At 37.0% G+C, this 20,237-nt stretch overlaps 3 protein-coding genes across 4 annotated transcripts; all 3 read right to left on the bottom strand.

The window, feature by feature from the left end:
• Nucleotides 1–189: 189 nt before the first annotated feature.
• Nucleotides 190–6,540, bottom strand: elob (elongin B). Of its 2 annotated transcripts, none has more exons than XM_039825835.1 (4): nt 6,490–6,540; nt 2,846–2,980; nt 1,871–1,979; nt 190–1,673 (listed from the first exon to the last, which is right to left on the bottom strand). In XM_039825835.1, the coding sequence occupies exons 1-4, from the start codon at nt 6,490–6,492 to the stop codon at nt 1,561–1,563; spliced, it is 360 nt and encodes a 119-aa protein (XP_039681769.1). In that variant the 5' UTR covers nt 6,493–6,540; the 3' UTR covers nt 190–1,560. The 2 variants fall into 2 exon arrangements, with proteins under 2 accessions (XP_039681769.1, XP_039681770.1); XM_039825836.1 differs by lacking the exon at nt 6,490–6,540 and adding an exon at nt 3,072–3,179.
• Nucleotides 6,541–8,054: 1,514 nt separating this feature from the next.
• On the bottom strand, nt 8,055–14,548 carry zgc:153292 (uncharacterized protein LOC100003014 homolog). The gene is made up of 12 exons (XM_039825758.1): nt 14,371–14,548; nt 13,360–13,561; nt 13,144–13,176; nt 12,777–12,895; nt 11,482–11,593; nt 10,687–10,719; nt 10,550–10,582; nt 10,202–10,435; nt 9,485–9,588; nt 8,999–9,164; nt 8,794–8,856; nt 8,055–8,650 (listed from the first exon to the last, which is right to left on the bottom strand). Exons 1-11 carry the CDS (start codon nt 14,433–14,435, stop codon nt 8,812–8,814), a joined length of 1,146 nt encoding a protein of 381 aa, XP_039681692.1. The 5' UTR covers nt 14,436–14,548; the 3' UTR covers nt 8,055–8,650; nt 8,794–8,811.
• A 289-nt stretch (nt 14,549–14,837) lies between these two features.
• On the bottom strand, nt 14,838–19,782 carry rusf1 (RUS family member 1). Its single transcript, XM_039825756.1, has 14 exons — nt 19,430–19,782; nt 18,751–18,828; nt 18,553–18,667; nt 18,428–18,473; nt 18,249–18,281; nt 18,050–18,155; nt 17,031–17,132; nt 16,327–16,397; nt 16,014–16,198; nt 15,838–15,895; nt 15,685–15,749; nt 15,456–15,587; nt 15,308–15,373; nt 14,838–15,205 (listed from the first exon to the last, which is right to left on the bottom strand). Exons 1-14 carry the CDS (start codon nt 19,577–19,579, stop codon nt 15,120–15,122), a joined length of 1,293 nt encoding a protein of 430 aa, XP_039681690.1. The 5' UTR covers nt 19,580–19,782; the 3' UTR covers nt 14,838–15,119.
• Between the last annotated feature and the right edge of the window lie 455 nt (nt 19,783–20,237).

Here is a 20,237-nt window from a genome sequence, read left to right as displayed (position 1 = left end):
ATACATATATATATACACACATACATACACACACACATATATAAATAAAAAAATAAATAATCAGCTGCTGTTTACAAATGCAATGCAAAATCAATAGATTTTAAGTGTGCACACAATACAATATTGTTTAATACATCATCTTCTACCTTTGACTACATATGCATACAAAAACACCACAGTGCACAGGGGTGAAAAACAGTTGTTTTAATGTTAAATCAGTTAGAAGTGCAACTTTGATCATGTTTAACAGCCTCAATTTGCAAATGTTAATGTCAACTATTTCATTCAACACCCCCAGGTCAGAATATACTTTCCTGTTGTAACTAATGGAGGGTTTAAGTTTTTGAATTTCTAGATCATGAGACCTAGTGTTATACTTTAGTTTGACGTGCAGAGGAGTTCATTTCTAATTCACCTTTTAATTTCAGGAAAACAATGTATTAACAGGATATAATACAACACAAGTTGCAGAATGAACTCAACCAAAATGGGCAGTGATTTTGGACAATGGAGAGTTAAAAAAAAATGTGCAGCCCACTACTCACAGGCACGGTTCATAACTTAATACATGACATACAGTTTAGGTTTACTAGAAACTATTAGCCCCACTGATTCAAGTCAAGATCTCATCAACATCTCCAAGATGTCATTGGCTACAATCAAACACTGGAGAGGAAAGTTGGCTTGTCCCCACCTTTGTTAGTAATGTAAAAAATAATCAATAATCACTATTAATACATTTTTGATTGCTGCTCTGCCTGTCGGACATTAACTTTCAACACCAGGTCCACGCCAGCGTTACATGTGTTGTAGATACCCACAACTGAGCACATTCAGTCTCAGTAACTTCTGTGAGCAGCTACAGTAGGAAAACTACAACTACTGCTAGGTCAAGTACCAAGAAATGTTCATCTTAATGCCAGATCTCCTGCCAACAAGTGAATCTATTTTATTTCAGATTCATATTGTTCAAAAGTTTTTGAAATACAGATAGTAACTTAGAAATTCACAAACTCCTAGCTATTGTCGCAACACATATCCAGGCCAAAGACCAAAAACATGTTAAATCCTAGTAATAGTTTAATAAAGAAACACACAAACATAAAAGCCTAAAAATGTCACACCTTATCGACTCCCACGTTTAAGCCAAGCAAAATAAAAAACAAGTAAGGCAGCAATAACCTTACCCTAAATAAAGACTAGAATTAATTAAATACGAGGTACAATTTTTCATGTTCAGCCGTTACCAATCCCATGGCTGACTGACAGTGTTGTGACAAGTCCGTCAGGTATCTCTGAAGGGTCTTGTGTGAAATTTTTAATTTATCTAGCATGCGTTCACTGATTTCAGGACAAATGAACCACTCTGAAGCACCCGCCCTCACATTTACAACAAGGAGAGTACATGTTTGTAATTGTTTGTACCCAGCTGAAGATCTGTCCTCGGCAAGGTAAAACTCCACCACGGAGGCATCACTTCCCAAATTTTAACCCCTCCCTCCCCCCGTGCATCCTCCCTCTGACCCGCTGTGCGTCCCTCTCGTTTCCCTGCCCCCTCCCTCACTGTACAGCCTGCTCGTTGGCTGTGCTGCCCGAGTCCTGGGGCTTCATGACGTCAGGGAGCTCTGGGGGAGTGGAGAAAGGCTCGACCCTCAGCTGCTCAAATGAATCATCTGAGAGAATGACAGAAAGTGAAACAGTGAAAAGAGAAGGAGAGAAGATACATAAAGTAAATCAGAGCAGAAAATCAGAGCTACTACCATTCAAAACAACTTGCTCAGTTCAGACTGGACTAAATGGATGGTGCTATGACTACACCTCAAACTGAAAATAGTCTAATACGGAGTAGATTTAGGAATGAACTACTTACCACTCAGGCGGAAGGATAATCCCACTGTGGCTGGGGCCTGAGGTCGGGCTGTTTGATTTGTAAAGCCACAATTTCCGAGAGTTTGACCGTCATTAAGCATCACATCATCCTGGTTAAGAAAAGGAAAAAAAAAAAATATAGAAATAAGGATAAAAGTCGTGTATAGTCAGTTGTTCATTCACTACATTTTTATTTGTTATGTTACATCAGCATTTTCAGGTGTCTGAAGAGGTTTAGGAGACCACGTAGCAAATGCAGTGAAGGAGGACCCATCAATTTCACAAAATGCTCTGTTGTGAAAACTACTTGCATTGCTTTAAGCCCACAAGTTTGTATTTAGTATAATTTACATTTCAAGATAGAAGCTGGAAGAATCCTGTAACTATTGTAAATCAAGTAAAAGTCGTCCAAACTTTGCATTTGAACACCGATAGAGGTGGGTGAAGGTTACACACACACACACACACACACACACACACACACACACACACACACACACACACACACACACACACACACACACACACACACACACACACACACACACACACACACACACACACACGGTCTTCAATTTGCTTGTTTGGGTCTGTCCAAAATTCAGAAACCTAGATTCAATTTACTGTCATATATAACAAAGACAAGCAGTAAATCCTCACATTCGAGAAGCTGAAACAAGCCTTGAAAATTTACAATTTATCATCAATAGCTTCCAATTAATTGTTGACCTAATCGTTGCATCTCCAAACAAAGACAAATTCATATAATTTCATGGTATATATATATTTTCATATCGCTTACCCCGACATTTACCTTAATCAGGCAGTGCTAAACCATGAATTTAGATTATAATATTGCTCAAAACACTGCTCAGGTGGGTATGAGCAACAATGACAACAAACCAAGAAGCTGTTAGCTATATGTATGTGGTCCACTAAGTGGTCATTACACTACGTAATCAGGCAATTACTTTACCTTGTAAAGTCTCTGATCTTCAGGTGGTCTCTTTAAAATGCCTTCAACAATGCGCTTCAGTTCATAGACTGTGGTAGACTCTTTGGCATCTGTGAAGATGGTTGTCTTGTGACGTCGGATCATTAGAAACACATCCTGAAGTGAGATCAAGTGACAGAGGAAAGAGTGGAAATGAGACACTGATGATTCCCAAGAACATTCACTTCACAAAAACTTCATTGTTAACCTTGTAAATGCCGTTTTCTCAAACAGGAGGAAGCTGTAAATCTCTGGAGGCACAATTCACCCTGAAACAATTCAGTCATGTTTTAATCAGGTTCCTCCAAAGCTAGAAAAACAACCAAGACTTCAGTTAGATATACAGTAGGTCTCATCTATAATAGCACCCTGTTGTCTATTTCAAACCCACAAGCCCCACTCACTCAATCTAGCCATTACTGGTCGTCTCAATGGTGAAACCTCCATAAAGTGTTGCAATCAGCAGATATAAGCTTTACCATTTGCAGAGTGGGGGAAGAAGTATTCAGATCCCTTATTTAAGTAAACGTACTAATACCAAAATGTGAACCTACTTCACTACATGTAAAAGTCCTGTCCTTAAAACCTTACCTAAAATGGTAATTTCAGGTGTTTTTTTTTTCTCAACCTGGAACCTATTTTCCCCATGGATTGATGTCTAAGTTACTAATGTAAACAAAAATATTTGAAACTGGTCCAGTATTGAGTGAGAAAGCTGTAACTGGCAGCCACAAACTGGGCTGCAATGTAATCCTATAGGGCAAATCGTCAACTGTATCCACTAAATCTGCGGTTTTTGCCACTGACATGCTCAGATTATTATTCTAAGTGTCTGACAACATTATGGAAATGATCCCTACATAGACAGACATTTTGTTAAAGAGTAAGATCCCTTTTGTTTAAACAGAAACTGCTCAAAAGTCGCTATCGCCAAACCCACCAGATTCTATTTAAATAAACCATACTTTTAGCATGTATAGAGCCAGCATATTTTCACATGTAAATGGGTGAATTAAGAGTTAATTTCAAGTATTTTATGTTGAAATAATTACTGTTTATTTAAATGGAGTCTGGTGGGTTTGGCCGATAGCAATTTCTGGGATGTTTCATGTTAAACAAGAAGGATCTTACTCTTTAAAGATCCAATGTGTAGGAATTTCTCCCACCAAGTGTTGAGAACATATAATCGCAATCAACTCTCTCGCAACACGCAGTTCAAAGTACGTATTACAGCTACGGTAGCCTTCACGCTTCAAAAAGCCAGTCTCTTGCTCTTTTCAATATCCTTTTTCTGGGTGAAGAAGACTCCTGTTCCTGAAATTTGGACTTTGAATAAGTGTGGTCCTCCATGTTTCCTTTTTCAAACTTGCCGGGGCCAGGAAGTTACGATACCCATTAGTAGCACCTGTGAGTTTATTATGTGACAGCGAAAACGCGAAAGGCGGAGCAGTATGTTCTGTATGTCCCTTACCGGCTAACGTATTTCAAGATGGCGCATGAATATGGAGCGTCTACCCCAGTCCATGCGAACGCAAATGTAAAATTGCAAGCCAATAGGAATACTTGGAATTGATGGTGGTGGTAAATACTCATGAAAAAGGACTAGTTTGTGAATGGGCAACACAGATTTTGATAATGAACAACTAAACACATTACACACTGGACCTTTAACAAAAAGGTTGACCTCTGTAGGGATTCTTTCCATAATGTTGTTAGACACTTAGAATAATAATCTGAGCATATTGGTCAAACAAGAATTTTTTTGTGGACGTAAATTGAAGGTGCGCAAATGCCCAATAATGTAACATCGTAGCTTGTTATGCGCTGCCGACGGCAGCAGTCTCATTTAATACTGGACCAGTTTCGGCTGAAAAACGAAGTTACCCTTAAGCAAAAGTATGTAAGCATTATCAGCAACATTTACTTTATGTATCAGTGTTTTACTATTATATATGATGCATCTGGAATATTATTACTGCTGCATTAATGTACATGTTGCATTTTACTGCTGTAGATGTTTAAGGTTGAGCTAATTTTAACTCCTTTACATATACTGTAAGATCATACGTTTGTAGCGTCGATGTCCTGTAAGAATCACGTATCTCTAAAAAGTCAACTTTTCATGAGCTCAGAAAAACAGCCGTTTTCAGTTTTGTGACAATGCATTTTCCAGCTAATCCAAGGGAGTGTTTGAAGAGTTAATCTATCTGAAATAAATTTCTCAATACAAACTAACACTTCATCGGTCAGTTTATCAGAAACACTCAAAATCAACACATCTGGACATACGTGATTTTCACTGGACAGGGTGTGTATGGAAATTTGTAATCTGAAAAGTAAATAAAGCGTTCAGAAAAATGTAGTAGAAAAAAAAATGTAAATACTCAAGTGAAGTACCTCGAATTTGGACTCAAGTACAGTACTTGAGTATATGTACTAGTTACATTCCACCACTGTATTTGCAAATGTTCACTAATTAAAACAAATGCATGGGGGTAGTAATGTGCAACTTATTGTGGATGGGTTTTGAACATTACAGTATACTGAGCCACCGCACAAAAGGATGTCCAAGCAAAATCCCGACACAAACTTATTCATATGTTTGAATATCTCATGACAATACAAACTAACAATATGACATATATAAAGTCAACTGAAACACTTAGTTTAGGTTATGTTAGATTAAGGTGCATTTAATTAAACGGGCCGTGATAACCACTGCTGGTAAAAGATAAAGCAGCACGTTAGGTGAGGTTAGTACTTGTTTGTGTACGTCAACTGCCTGCAACGTTACTAGCCAGGTTATAACTCTGCGGGGGTTAAGCTGTGTGGCAGCAGCACTGGTGGTGAAGCTGGCAGTGGCAGTATATTTTGGCGAGTTAGCTGATAAGCCGGTTAGGTTTAAACCAAAAGACACCTCTACTCCATAACGTCACACCAAGGCGTTTAAAGTCACACGGTGCGGCAGCTGCTAGATAGCATCATGACGAGCTAGCTTAGCTGTGGCTACTAGCTAAGGTAGTCGTTATTAAAACAGCTACTAACGTTAGCTGGAGTAGCTTCCTCAATAGACTGTCCCCTCTTAAGATATCACCTACTAAACACACTTCATACATATAACTGTTAGCACCAAGTGTTTGTATCTATGATGTTTTTTTTAGATAATAACGTTAGCACATAGACGTTAGCCGAGCCACAGCAGCTGCTGACAACTTTAGCTAGTTAGCCGCTTTACGGATAGCTAGGCAAAGTTTGCTGGTTGAGCTGTCACTCATACAAAACAATGTTAATTTATACGCCCTTTCGTCTAGACCCTTGTCTATTAATCCTGCTATCGATCCGAGCATTATAAAGCAATGTCCAGCTAGCATGAGCTACTGAGCTAGCTAGCTACTGTGTTGACGTTAACCAACGTGGGGAAGCTAACCCATGTTAGCAAGGGTTAGCTAAACAAAGGCATCAGCTTTTGGATGATCGTTTGTTTGTGACAAGCTCGGTTCAGCTACTTAGCTAACGTTAAAGCATACATTTTAACGCGTAGATAATGACTTAATGATTAATTCAAGTAACGTTTGGCTAGTTAACAGGCCTTTACGTTTTGAGGTGTATCTGTTTTCCTCACTCACCATTTCTTGCGGTTGGTTGCACACAGAAAATAAAACGCCCACCACACAAAAACAACAAAAACCACCACCCCCCCAAAAAACCAAAAAACGACACCCCCACCCCTTTTTTTTTTTTCCACGCACGATTCTAATGGCAAAATTGCCACCGGCCGAAAATTGCCATCTGTGGCAAGGGTTACACAGTCCATTGTCTTTTCAATATATTTACTTTCATTTTTTTTTGGCACTCCATTTCATTTTTTTTTTTTTTTTACTTTTTTTTTTACACACACACACACACACACACACACACACACACACACACACACACACACACACACACACACACTCTCTCTATCCTTCTTCCCATGGTCTTGCATATACTGTATGTGATGTTCACACTATAGGCCTATAATTATATGGACTGGTAGGGTACCTGAAATGTTTTTTTTCTTTATAGTTAAAACTACTTTTAAAATGTCTCTCATGTGTTTGAAAGTACACCTGAAATTCTCTAATTATGATACGATTTTCATACGGACCCGTTCATGTGAATGCGTTGAAGTCTCACAGCTTTAGGTTGCAGCTAAATATACCAGCACAATTCAACAAATAATGTATTTGTTAAAGTATTATGTTTTTTCAAGTAACTTCATTACTCACTTTGAATTAAGCAGCAGTACAGCTCTGTAGGATCAAAGCCCCTTTAATACACTAAACAGAGCTTCATCATCAGACCAACCATGGCTAGACCAACCATAAACCTTCATCATGTCTCCCCTCCCTGGTGAAACAAACAGGTCTTTCTTTTTACTGGTTGGTTCTTATATGTGGGAGGACTTCCTTTCCTCCTCTCAGCCTGATAGCAGCTGTCACCGCAGTGAGTGGGACAGCAGCTGAGAAAAAAAAATCAAGCAAGGTGCCACAAGCTGTGAAAGATCAGGGTTTGTTTTTCATGTTATGATGTTTACAGCATTGTGGCTTGGTTGGCTGGTCAGCAGTCGCAACAAAATATGTGATACAGAAAGAGATTTTAAAAAACACCTAAAAAGTTACACATATATATACACACACTTGTCATAATATTTCTAAATGGTTATTAGAATTAGAATATATATATACACACACACACAGTATATATAATACTGTATGTACCAAAACTGTCCATTTAGGAAGTGCATTGTAGAACTTGTGTCCCTTGAGACATGCTCATGAAACGCAGCTGTTTTTGTTTTGTTTTTTACAAATGATTTCCAATTAGTGTATTTTTTTTTTTTTTACCAAAACACTAATCTGTAAACCAAGAGGTTCCAATTTATCTTTGCATAACTTGAACTTGCATGTGATGTAGATGAAACTCAGACATAACGGATGTGATTCTTATGTTGCAGATGACATACACATACTACATACTGCATTTGTTAAAAGTTAACACGTTAAAATGGTTTTAAGTTGAGTCATGGTGTTGACAATATGTACTGCTGATAAAGGATTTAATTTTGAAAATGCATTGATCATTGGAGTATTTTGTAGTCTCATTTTGAATAATGATAATAATAATAACAATGTATACATAATCAAAACAGTTCTTATTTAAAGCAAGTTTATTTAAATGTTTTACATTTTATATACACATTAAACAACAATCAGGCACAGCAGCCTTAAATTTGCCAACTGAAATGTTTGGACTACAGCTGACTTACAGTCAAGAAATACCACTTATGGCATTGTAAACAGGAGGCCAACTTACAAAATGTGTTATCTATGAGACTCATATGGCTCAAGCCTAAATTAACATCACCTTTCTAAACTTTTGGCCATGACTTGGACTGTAAAAGACTTGTATTTAGTTGGTCATGACTTGACCCCTTGGCTTCCCCTCTCATACCAAACTGCTCGCTTGGTCATTCTGCTACATTTTTAAAGCATTTATAAGGCAATTCCTTTTTTATACATCTGAAATAAAATATTACATCCAAAAATATGATACAAGACTAAACATGGCCTTCCACTTAGCTGATGGACAAACAATGGGTCAAAGCCAAAATATACTTGAACAGGATGAAAACGTCATTGAGACGAATTCCAGCACTTTTCCATGACATCCTTCCATACTTCCCATAACCGAAAAATACTGGTTTGTTAATAAAACCAAGCCCAGTTCACTTCCACATCAATTGACCTGAAAAATTAAAATACAGAGTGTCACGTGACCATTGTTTTCAAATGGAGAAAATATTTTTTTTTTTCATAAATTCCATGACCCCAGAAAAACGTAATTATTATATTAAATTATATATTGGCACAAAAATATATTCAACTCACCAAATACACTTCAAATATCTATTTAACCACGAATGCACACTCTCGGATCTTGGAATAAGCATACTGTGGAACAGAGAGGCAAGAACACAAGAGTCATTTTACAGTATATATACTGTATGTACATAATGAATGAGAAAGTGTGTCCAAACTTTTGACTAACACACACACAGAGATCAAAACTCAAATGTTCAAAACCCACACTTACATTCAGTTCTCTGGGGGATTGGATGGGCTCCAGTCCCTTACAGCACAGCACTGAAAAGGGCCTTTTCTTAGTCTTTGAGTGCTCTCTGAAACACAGACTGAAAACCTTGGCAGGCAAGTAGACATCCCAGTCAGCTGCATGCTCCTCTATTAGATCACTTACCATCCTGTTGGGGAGAACATTGAACATGAGAACATTTTCAATTATAGGTGTATCCTTAATGTATTTATCAGTTTAAAAGAAAAAATTCACAGGATACATTTGCGCACTGCTGAGAAGAGCTACAATATCAGTTTTGTCGAAACTTTTCTCTGTGCTCCTTTCTTGATTTACTGTGTTTTTCTATATTCCTCTCTATATTCCTCTGGCTAGCTGGCCAACAACACCAATTGGTTGGAGCTGGGAGATGCATCAATGCAATACAGATATAGTAATATGTGAATAAATATTGTCTGCAATGTTAACATTGCACTGGTAAGTACAGACCTGTCAATTAGCTGCTGTGTGATCAAATCCAAGGTGCCCGTCTGCTGATGATAGACGACAAGAGTGACGGTGACCTTCAGCTGATCTTTCAGTTCTCTGTTGATCTAGCATGGATACATTCACACATTATATCTACGTAAAAACGCTGGCTGATTAGGACACAATATTACACCAATATTTTATTATAAAACAAAATGTGTGGCACGCTACAATCCCACTCACATATGTTACTCAGAGGAATGGTCTTTCTTTAGTCTTTCTGAAAACTCCTACGGTTTTCTGCCAATATTCTGAGCAACATGGATGTCTACTATTGTGCTGGATAGTCAAATAAATCCGAGCACATGGTTATTTTAACCAAGATAAAATGACAATAATTTTGTTAACAACAACAAATCCTATGCTGCATTCACATTAAATGGGATGGTAGAAATGGTAAAGATCACATGTTAACAACTTGTGGATGTTCAGAACAACAGAGTTGCAGAGTCTTGTGAGGGTTATACATACTGTGCATGGACAATATATCACTAATATCTCTTACAATAGGTTACATCTTTGTTTGTTTGGTTTTCAGGAATGTCTGTATTAAAAGTGGGATATGTCTGATTACAACTTTGAATGTTAATGTAAGAGCTATTACAAGTGAATACATTTCATTAACTTAACAATATCTCTCTATAACAATATGAGCAGTTCAAGCAACATTGCACTCACTTTGTGGACTATGTCATGAGGCAGTCTAGAGAGGATTCTTAATGGGTATCCAAAGTGGGCGATGATGTCCACGATGTGCTTCGCCACATCTGGAGGGAGACACGACTGCATAGGCACAGCTTCCACCCACTTGGAGTAGTAGTCGGTCACAGTCAAGATGTATTTGTGTCCGTTCAGTGTTTGAGGCAGCGGTCCTCTGACATCCAGGCCAAGCCACTGCCACGGCTCTTTCACCTGCCATCACAACATCACATCATGCATAAATACAATGTGATGGCAGCATAATCCCAATCACTTTAGTCTGTATTTAATGTTGCAATACATTCCGGTAATCATGTTGTAACTTGCCTCTATCACCTTTTCGTGATCTTCACAGTCTGTCTGTGAACGTTACAGACGGACAGTTGATTTAAAATGATTCATAATATAGAAGTCAGAGTATGAAATACAAAATAATGTGATATTAAATCATGAGGACTACTTACACTCAAGTTATCATCTGGAGCCCACAGAATATCCTGTTGGTGCATGTGAAAAATACACAAACAAACTGGATATAATTATAAAAAACAGTATTTGATAATAAACTGCAATAACGAAGGTAAAACTCTGACAACAAAAAGCTTTTGATTTGCCTAATATCATATCATACGTGCTGCCACAATTTAAAGGAACATGATGAGACCATCAAGTTCTCAAAACACTGATTAGTTATCTTACTATAATATATATATATATATATATATATATATATATATATATATATATATATATATATATATATATATATATATACACAGTACAGGCCAAAAGTATGGACACACCTTCTCATTCAATGCATTTTTTTATTTATTTTCATGACTATTTACATTGTAGATTCTCACTGAAGGCATCAAAACTATGAATGAACACATATGGAATTATGTACTTAACAAAAAAAGTGTGAAATAACTGAAAACATGTCTTATATTTTAGATTCTTCAAAGTAGCCACCCTTTGCTTTTTTTATTAATAAAAGGGAAAAAATCCACTAATTAACCCTGACAAAGCACACCTGTGAAGTGAAAACCATTTCAGATGACTACCTCATGAAGCTCATTGAGAGAACACCAAGGGTTTGCAGCGCTATCAAAAAAGCAAAGGGTGGCTACTTTGAGGAATCTAAAATATAATACATGTTTTCAGTTATTTCACACTTTTTGTTAAATACATAATTCATATATAGTTCTATTACAAATAGTCACTTAAATACGCTACTATCACACACACACACCTCTTACCCGTGGTACACAGTAATCTCCATGGAAAAAATGTGGAAAGGAATCTATCTTCATGAGCCCTTCATCTACTATAATCCTCCATTTGTCATCTGACTTCTTTGGGTCTTTGTCTCTGAACAGAAAACCAGAAAAAGTCAACACATTAAAGAGGCAACAATCCAAATGGGTACAAAATGATATAACTGAAACAATTGATCAATTATTCAATTATACCATTTTGATAATTGATCAAATGTTTTAGTGATTTTTCAAGCAGAAATACCAAATATTCTCTAGTTACACGTCCTAAAAACATATGCTGCTTTTTTTTGTTTTTCATGTTATTAAACTGATTTATTCTGGATTTTGGACAAAACAAGAAATTTAAAGATGCCATCCTGGACTAATTTTTTTAAACACTTTCTGACATTTGATAGACAAAATGATTAATCAGGAGAACACTGGGCAGATTAATTGATAATGAAGATAATCATTACTTGCAAACCTAATTTATAAATTTCCTCTTGGCTTCTGATGCAATCACACAAATGCTAGAAAAGGACCAACTTTTTTGGTAAGAGGTGCAGTAAATTCTGTCTAGCCTAGTAGCTGGATAACTGTCTCACTTTAGCAGCTCTAAAGAAACTGGTTAGTCAGAGGATAAATGCCCTCTCTCTCTCGTGAATCCTCTGTTGTCTTTACAGGCCTCTCCATGCAGTAAACCTGTCAAAACTCAATGAGTGCACACAAACACATCTGCATGACATGTTTATGTCTCAGGGCTTGCAAAAGTAAGCTTGCAGGCATGAAACTGAAACTTACACAAATTAAAAAAAACAAAGTTTTGAGGCAGAAGTGTATATGTCAGAATTAAAACATTCAGTCTTTAAACATTAAGAACTGTATCTTTAAGAAAATACTTTTTAATAATAATATTCCAGACCATTAAACCACGAGCAGAGTGACAAAAGAATCATAGACTGAAACTTAATTGACAGTAGATTTATGCATTTACATCCACATATTACTTCTCACAGTGGTTGTTAAGAGAACTTTCTAATTATGACATATCTTGTTTTCAGATCCTCTGCCAATCTGAGTAATTGCAAAACAACAATTCGGGAAGAAATGGCCATCTGGAATGAAGAAACCGAAGAACAACTGATCAGCATGTTCAAGAGAAGCTAGCTCTGTACGACATTACATAGAAACTTTATGCCAACAGAGTGAGAAAAACAGAACTGTGGACAGGTAGGAAAGCAAAAATACAATAAAAACAGTGGAGGGTTAAGACTTCTGTGTCTATAGTAACATACCCAGCATGCTCTTCTTCTGTCTGGCTGGGTTCTTTGTTCTGGACTCTTCTCTTTGCTGTGGCAGGAGTGGTTGTTTGAGACTGGGCTGGAATCACCTTTGAGGCTTTAACATCAGGTGGCTGGGTTCACAATACAGAGAAACAACACACACTGTGTTCAGAAATTTGTACTGATTGTGATTATAAGCTTTTAATATAATGACTTTAGTGTGCTAAAGTGAAGTAAAGACAGAATGTAATAATCTTGATTTTTAATCCCAATCCAAGAGAGCTCCATCAGAGAGGACTAACAAACTTGCTAAAATGACAACAATGACTACTGAATCACAGAATTTTAACAGTTAAATGACAATATAATAGGCTCTCACCTTGTATCTTTTATTTCTTGGGTTGCTGGAAGGCTACATCAGGTGGACAGAGATAGAGAATTATCAGAAACAGATGAAGAGGATTTCTTTTCATGAAGCTGCTGGCCTATTGAAAGGTTTTACTGTTTTGTTCTGAAACTACTTTTTCACTCAATGAGGCAGCTGATGTTTTATTTTTTTACATGATCCACTGATACGCAATAACTACATACAAACCATTCTTTTCTGTACATCGCCAGGGGATGAAAATATGGTGGGAACTGCATCTTCTCGAAGTTTCACACATTTGCCTGTTCTATCAATGCACTGTTCTTCGAAATGATTGATGCACAGCGCAGAGAAGCGAGATGGAGTCCAATCCTTCCACTTCATGTTGATAAGCCATTTCTTGAGTTTTTTGGGATTGTACAAGGGAAACCTGTAGTAGCACACAACTCATTAAAACAGTCCTGATCCAGAAATACAACACTGAACTCCATTTAAAAGTCAGTAATGTTTGCCTATTAGCTCTCATTGGCAAAAAGTTCTTCATAGTAAAACATTACTTAAGGCTTTTTCTAAAATGGAAGGAAGCAGGTACGGTATAATATTGTGTGTGTGTGTGTGTGTGTGTGTGTGTATATATATATATATATATATATATATATATATATATATATATATATATATATATATATATATATAGTTTATTTCTGTCATGATGGATGTAAACAAAATACATCCAAAATAATTTTGTAAAACACTGTTGCAAAGTGATGAACATGTTTTGTTAAGGTATGTCTGGATCAAAGCGCATTCCGTCCAATAAATCATATTTATACACTTGTATGAGAGGGTATAATATGTTTGACTGCACTGATCATTCATTTCAAAGTTATTTCACCCCTTCGATCATGCCTGCATTGTTTTCCGACAGCGCTAAATCTGATGGAAACAGCTGAGCTGAAGTGAATTTTAGCTGCATGTCTGCCTCCAGTCTCAACTCTTGCAATGGTATAAAGCGAAGATAAACAGCAAACTGAGAAGCTGGAAGCAGGCAATGTTTGGCATTTTTTCTTGAAAAATTACTTAAAACGATTATTAAAAAAAAAAATAGTTGCCTGAAGCAAGTTAGGCTCACCCTATATCCTTTTTTAAAATTCATGCTAATGTTTATGTTAGCTAGCTAGCTTGACTATTCAGAAATCGGCCGTTTATTGTTTACGAGTAACACATGTTAATACTCACTTAAAATACTTCACATCTGACTCGCTGGAGTTTTCGCAGTTGTAGGCACATTTATATCTTCCCATTTATTACACAATTTCGTTTAATTTACGAACAAACGAACTGATTTTGTGTCTAAGAGATGAGTTGTTTGAGTGACCAGCAATAATAAAGCTGCAACATCCGGTCAGTATTTCCAAAATAATACCCTCATATGCTTGAAAACCTTTGGAGTAACAACAAGCCATAGACTAAATCTTAAAATAATTACATGGTATTCAACAGCATATAAACGTATATTTTTACTTGTCTTGCATCAAACACTGTTGTATTAGTCAACGGCATTTATTGGTTAATTAGCGACACAAGCCTTTATTTCCACACCAACGGATGTTGTTTCTTCTTCGTGACATAATAATTGCACATAAACGCCACCGTATGGACAAAAGATAGAAGGGCACTCAGTAATACCAAAGCCGGTCTACGGATATATTAGAAGTTCTTTGGTAATACTTTATTTTTATGACGTGTACATGTTATTATACATCAGTGGTGTACACAGGTAAATGAAATGTCTTTTACATTCAAAAAGAAAACGTCACTTCAATTAACATTTGCTCACTGACCAAAATATTCCTGTACAAATATATTTTTTTCAAACACACTGAGATTTAAAAACTGAATAAATCAAACAAGGGTTAGTTAAAAAAAAATATAATGGTCTAACATTTGATATAAACAATGTGAAATGGCTGAAGATGTCTCAAAGCTCAGATGCTTTTTATCTTCCACTCAACCCTCCACTCATCCCAGTCCAGTAGAGTTCGTTTTATGTCCCATCCTGCAGCTTCCACACCTGGAATTGATAATAGTAAAAAATTACGTTTTCTATGGGTAAAAAAAATATACAAAATAAAGTTGTTTTTTATAGGTTAAAAACAGCTTTGTGTGTACTCACCTTTAAGAAATGGATTGAAAATTGTGTCCAACAACTTGTGAGTCTCGTGTACCATTTCCCAGTTCCCTTCAAAAACATAAAAGCGTGTTATAGAGAGAAAGCAATTCTATTAATGTAAAGTACGAAATGAGTGGAGGTAAAAGCTCACTTTGCTGTTGTTGTGTAGGATGTTCTCTGGAAGTTGGAGGGCTCAACATGCTGCTGAGCAAAACAGCTTGGCACATTGCTCTGATTTCATCATGTACTGATGCTTCTGGTCCCAAACAAACACATACGCAGCCTGAGATAAACACAGCTGAGTTAAAAAACATACAGTGTATGTTATATGGCTCTTAAACACATTGTTGTTCTGTGGAGGCAGATGAAAGATGACATACCATTTTGTACCCCCAATAGGTACGGCATGTTGTTTTCCTTCAAAGCCAAATTCAGTTCCTCTGGGCTACAAAATAATAAGCAAAATTATATTAAACTGTGTTAAACTTTTATTGTGTGTAATTTTCCATCATATAAACAAAACATTAAATTACCTTTGTACAACTTCCTGTAGCCGCACTCCAAGTTTGATTGGCACAGTTTTCCTAAACTCTGGGGGGAAAAAAAACGAAGAATTAACATATCAAATATCAACATAAACTGTGTCTCAACGCAGCTAACATTGATACATAAAATAGTCAAAAAATTTCAGCAAATTCCTGATTCTTACCCAAGAAAACTGGTTCCCTCTGATTGGCCTCCAGTGGACTCAGCATCCGTCCGTCACTCAGGTACTGCTGCAGCACGATCGAAAGCCGCGCCTCGTTTAAGGTTTCCATGACAACCGAGCGCACAGCCTTGTAGTTGGCAAAGAGGTGGAGGACAGTGAAGAGGAAAAAGAGGCTGAGAGTCAGTCTGAGGGGCAGAAATAGAGAGGAGAATGGGGGTAGATGACATAGAAGACATGACAGACTCTTCAACAAGATAAGCCCTGTATAAGATTCGTATGGTAACTTATATATGTTCTATATAACAATACTTACATTAGATTATCAGTGACGAGGGGAATGAGTATCAAACTGACCAGCAGTCCAGCCAGATTCACTAAAGTCTCCTGTGGGGAATAAAAGACTTTATTACAAGAATGAAAAATTCCACTTTTGCAGCCCACAGCCCCATCAGAAATGAAAGAAGTATTATTTTAAATTTAAACTCAGAAACTTGCAGTGCAAACAGCTGCTGTTTCATTTTTATTTATTTTTTTAAATGAAGACATTTTTGACAGTAAGAAAAGCACATCTTTAAATAATAAAATCAATGATGGCTGAATTCCATTTACAGGCTTCAGTTTTAGGGTCCTGGTATTGTGCATGCTGGCTCACTGTCATGGCTTACTGGGCCATCATTAATATTATTAGTAACGTCTGTTGCTTTTCCTACAATGACAAGTCAAAATGTCTGCTGTGAACAAGGTCTGTTGTACTGCTTTATGTATACTGTGATGGGCCACAGAAAGATACTTGTGTATATATTGATTTATAATTACTGTTAATAATTTACTACTTTTCTCTGGTATAATTAAAATTGAAGAGCACATGATTTGGGTACAGGAAATAAACCTCTGTACCACAACTGTGCACAATGTTATTCATCACATGTAATTACACTGTTCACAGTGGTTCTCTCCATGATAAACAGTCTGACGAAGTTATAGGTTAAAAAAATAAAAAATAAATAAAAAAAGTACCTGACTGCCATCTTTGGCAGAGATGTCAGCCATGTTGTCTCTGCGAGCCTGATGAACAGTCAGAGCAGCTCTGGTTGCACCGCCTGCCACTCCAACAAGGGACTGGAAAACACAAAACACATAAATCAGCCTATATTTATCAATACATACCTAGGAGCCATAACAATTAAAGTTGATTAAGTGTTTAATAGGTCAACAACAGAATATTTTGATAATCATCTGTGATTTTTTTCCAACAATTTAAATAGTAATAATAATGAATGAATGAAATTAAATGAAATAGCCATGCAGTCTGATTAACAGGCTACAAAGATTAGGCCTGTGGTTTCTGACCCCTTAAAATGAAGAACGGTCTACTTGCGACCCCTAGTCACGGGTTGCAAATGTCTTTGGGTGATGATTTTGTCTTCTCAGATTGTTGTATTAGACATTTTTTAGGGGCTTTTAATTGTAAAATTACCCAGTAACTTGTGAGCAAAAAGCACTGTAATAAACATAATAATTGTATAGTAGATTAACCCTAATCCAAAAAGTGTGTTGATAATTAGATCACAAATAAAAAATAAATCTGAGATAAGTTGAGCATGGAGTATACTATTGATTAAAAGTCTGAGCTCAAGGTTCACTTACTTAGTTAATTATTTATCTTTTGGAAAAGTAAATTAAGTGAACCTTGAGTTTTAAAGAGATATTATAGTTGATTTAAATCCAGCTCTCTGTCATGGCAGTGTGTGCAGATGATCGGTGAGTGGTTTCCCTCTGTTGGGCCAATGCACTGGAGCTCCAAGCAGCCGAGGTCTGCCTAGATCTGCCAGATGATGATCACAGAGGTCCACTGAGCGAAAGGCGTCATCTGACCGATATCAGCAGACCTCGTCTGCTCCGAGCTCCGTGCTCTGGCGCCACGGAGGGAAGCCACACACTGTTTATCTGCACACACTGCCCACACAAAGATGACACAGAGCTGGAGAGAAATCTGCAAAGTATCCCTTTAGGCTATTTAAAGGTTTTATTTTTACCTTGAATATCCCTGCAGTACACACAATCAGGGTGAAGCAAGCAGGAAAGTATGGAGCCGATATTTCCATGAACATGGCAATGTCATTGAGAACATCAGCAAAAAGTCTGGAAAGAAATGAAAAGAACTTCAAATGGGTCCATGATAATGAGTAGACTGACTGCATACTTTCAAACTAGTGGTCTAGTGACCATGCATACCTCCATTTTTTGGACTCAGAGTCCAGTTTATTCCTGGAACAAAGACAAGATCATAAAGAGGAATTTACATCAGTGAAAGAGCAGCACAAATAAAAAGTACAACTGGAGAGCATCTGATCACTGGATTTAAGCTCCCAAAACTTGTACTGCACTGAAAAAAGACCAACATATGAACATACCCTTTCTGCCAAGCGAAGAGGATTCTTCCCAACATGCCAGTTCCATCTGCAGGGGAAACATAAGTTTGCTTGTAAGTTGTACTTACCATGCAAAAGTACATGTATTGTATATTTTAAGGGATCACCTCTTAGTAGCCAGGTCACTGTGGCTGCAGCTACTGTTGCCTCTTGGTTTCCAACACCGACACCTTTGAGAGAAGCCTGAGTGGCCAGAGTCCCTGACAGAGAGCTGGAGAAAGCCTGAGAGAGAGAGAGAGAGAGAGAGATTTAATCTTATGGTAATGGTAATAATTTCAATAGTTTTGGTGCATCCTTTACTGTACCTGCACAGTATCCCAAAACTGGTACTGCAGGTAATCATCACTGACGCTCTCTGGATAGCCTTGAGGCAGAAAGACACTCTGAAATAAAAGGTTCAAATGTGAATCTGAGGGGGGAGTGGAGCAGTCAATGCAGCTACAGTACTGTTCAAAAGTTTGTAATTATCTGTTATATTGATGTCTTTCCTTCATTGTATGTTCAGCTGACATTCTAATAGTAATGACCATAGACTAACCTTCTATTTCTATTGTGAAGTAATAGCTTTGCTGAAGCTTCATGCCCAGCTTGTTATAGGCTGCATTATTGTGCGCTTGCCACCTAAACAGGAACCTGTTCCTAGCTATTTAAATCTACACACATTTTGATGGTAAGCTTCCAGTTTCTTTTACCAAGGACTGCTGATTTATTCTATTATTCAACTGTTGAGAGGGATCTTTGTCTCTTTCTGCCCTTTCAGTTGTCAGTCTGGTTCAACCACTGAACAGCGTTGTACGAAACAAAACCTTTGATACAAAATAACATATTTGTAAAGAGGACTTTCTACAACCTAAAAGCATGAAAGACTATTCAAACATATAGAGTAGTCCTCTCAGCCATCTGACTGTACCCAATCAAGCTTTTGTCGCAGGAGATTCTAAACCTTTGAACAGTTATGTACATGGAAACGTTATAAATCCTTACTTTAAAAACTCCAATAATAGAGTTTCCTCTTGATTCACCTTCACTCCCATCTCTTCTCCTCTCCATCACTCTATCCTTTGCTAAATACGTCCAGGACTCTGCATTGCCATATCTCTCTGTGGCCAAAACCACACTTCTATCTGTATGCATTTCGGCTGTTATGAGAGAAAAACACACATGGGCTGACTACACTAGCCAACGGAAATATACTGCAGTCTGAAATCCGCTGGAATGTATTTAATTAAGGTCCATTTTGTCTCAGTACAGCATAAACGGGCACAGCCTACGCCTACGTGTCGTCCTCTCCATTGACATATATATAAGGTCCTCTCCTGTCGTGTTTTTCTTTAGAAGTGCTTCCGTGTTTATTTCCGCCTTCAGTTTGGAGATTCCTCATTGGTCGTTTGAGTTTAAGGCGGGACTCCGATCAAGACATCAACAAATCAACAAACAGTACGTTTACTTGTAATAGAGTATTTCTACACAATGTAAAAGACCGGAGTACTTCTTCAACCGCTGATAAAAAAGTTTATTGTACAAGAAACTATGAACTTTAATGGTTACACCTACCAAACTACAGATATTTATAGAAGTATTATATTAAAACAAACTCACATTTGCACTTCTAATCTGGTGCCAAGTCAAAACAACAGTGTAAAATGCTCAAATATAACGATAACTATATAAAAATACCAAAATACACATAGGCCTACAAGAAAGGGAAAAGAAGAAACACCTGATTAAAACAGAAGACATAGGATCAAATTTAAATAAATTAAAAATAATTAAATTAAATCTTTTTAAAACA

This window comes from Perca fluviatilis, chromosome 15 (genome assembly GCF_010015445.1).
Source record: "Perca fluviatilis chromosome 15, GENO_Pfluv_1.0, whole genome shotgun sequence".
NCBI classification, from domain to species: Eukaryota; Metazoa; Chordata; class Actinopteri; order Perciformes; family Percidae; genus Perca; species Perca fluviatilis.
The sequence above is the reverse complement of the archived record's forward strand: the minus strand, read 5'-3'. Positions and strand labels throughout refer to the sequence as shown.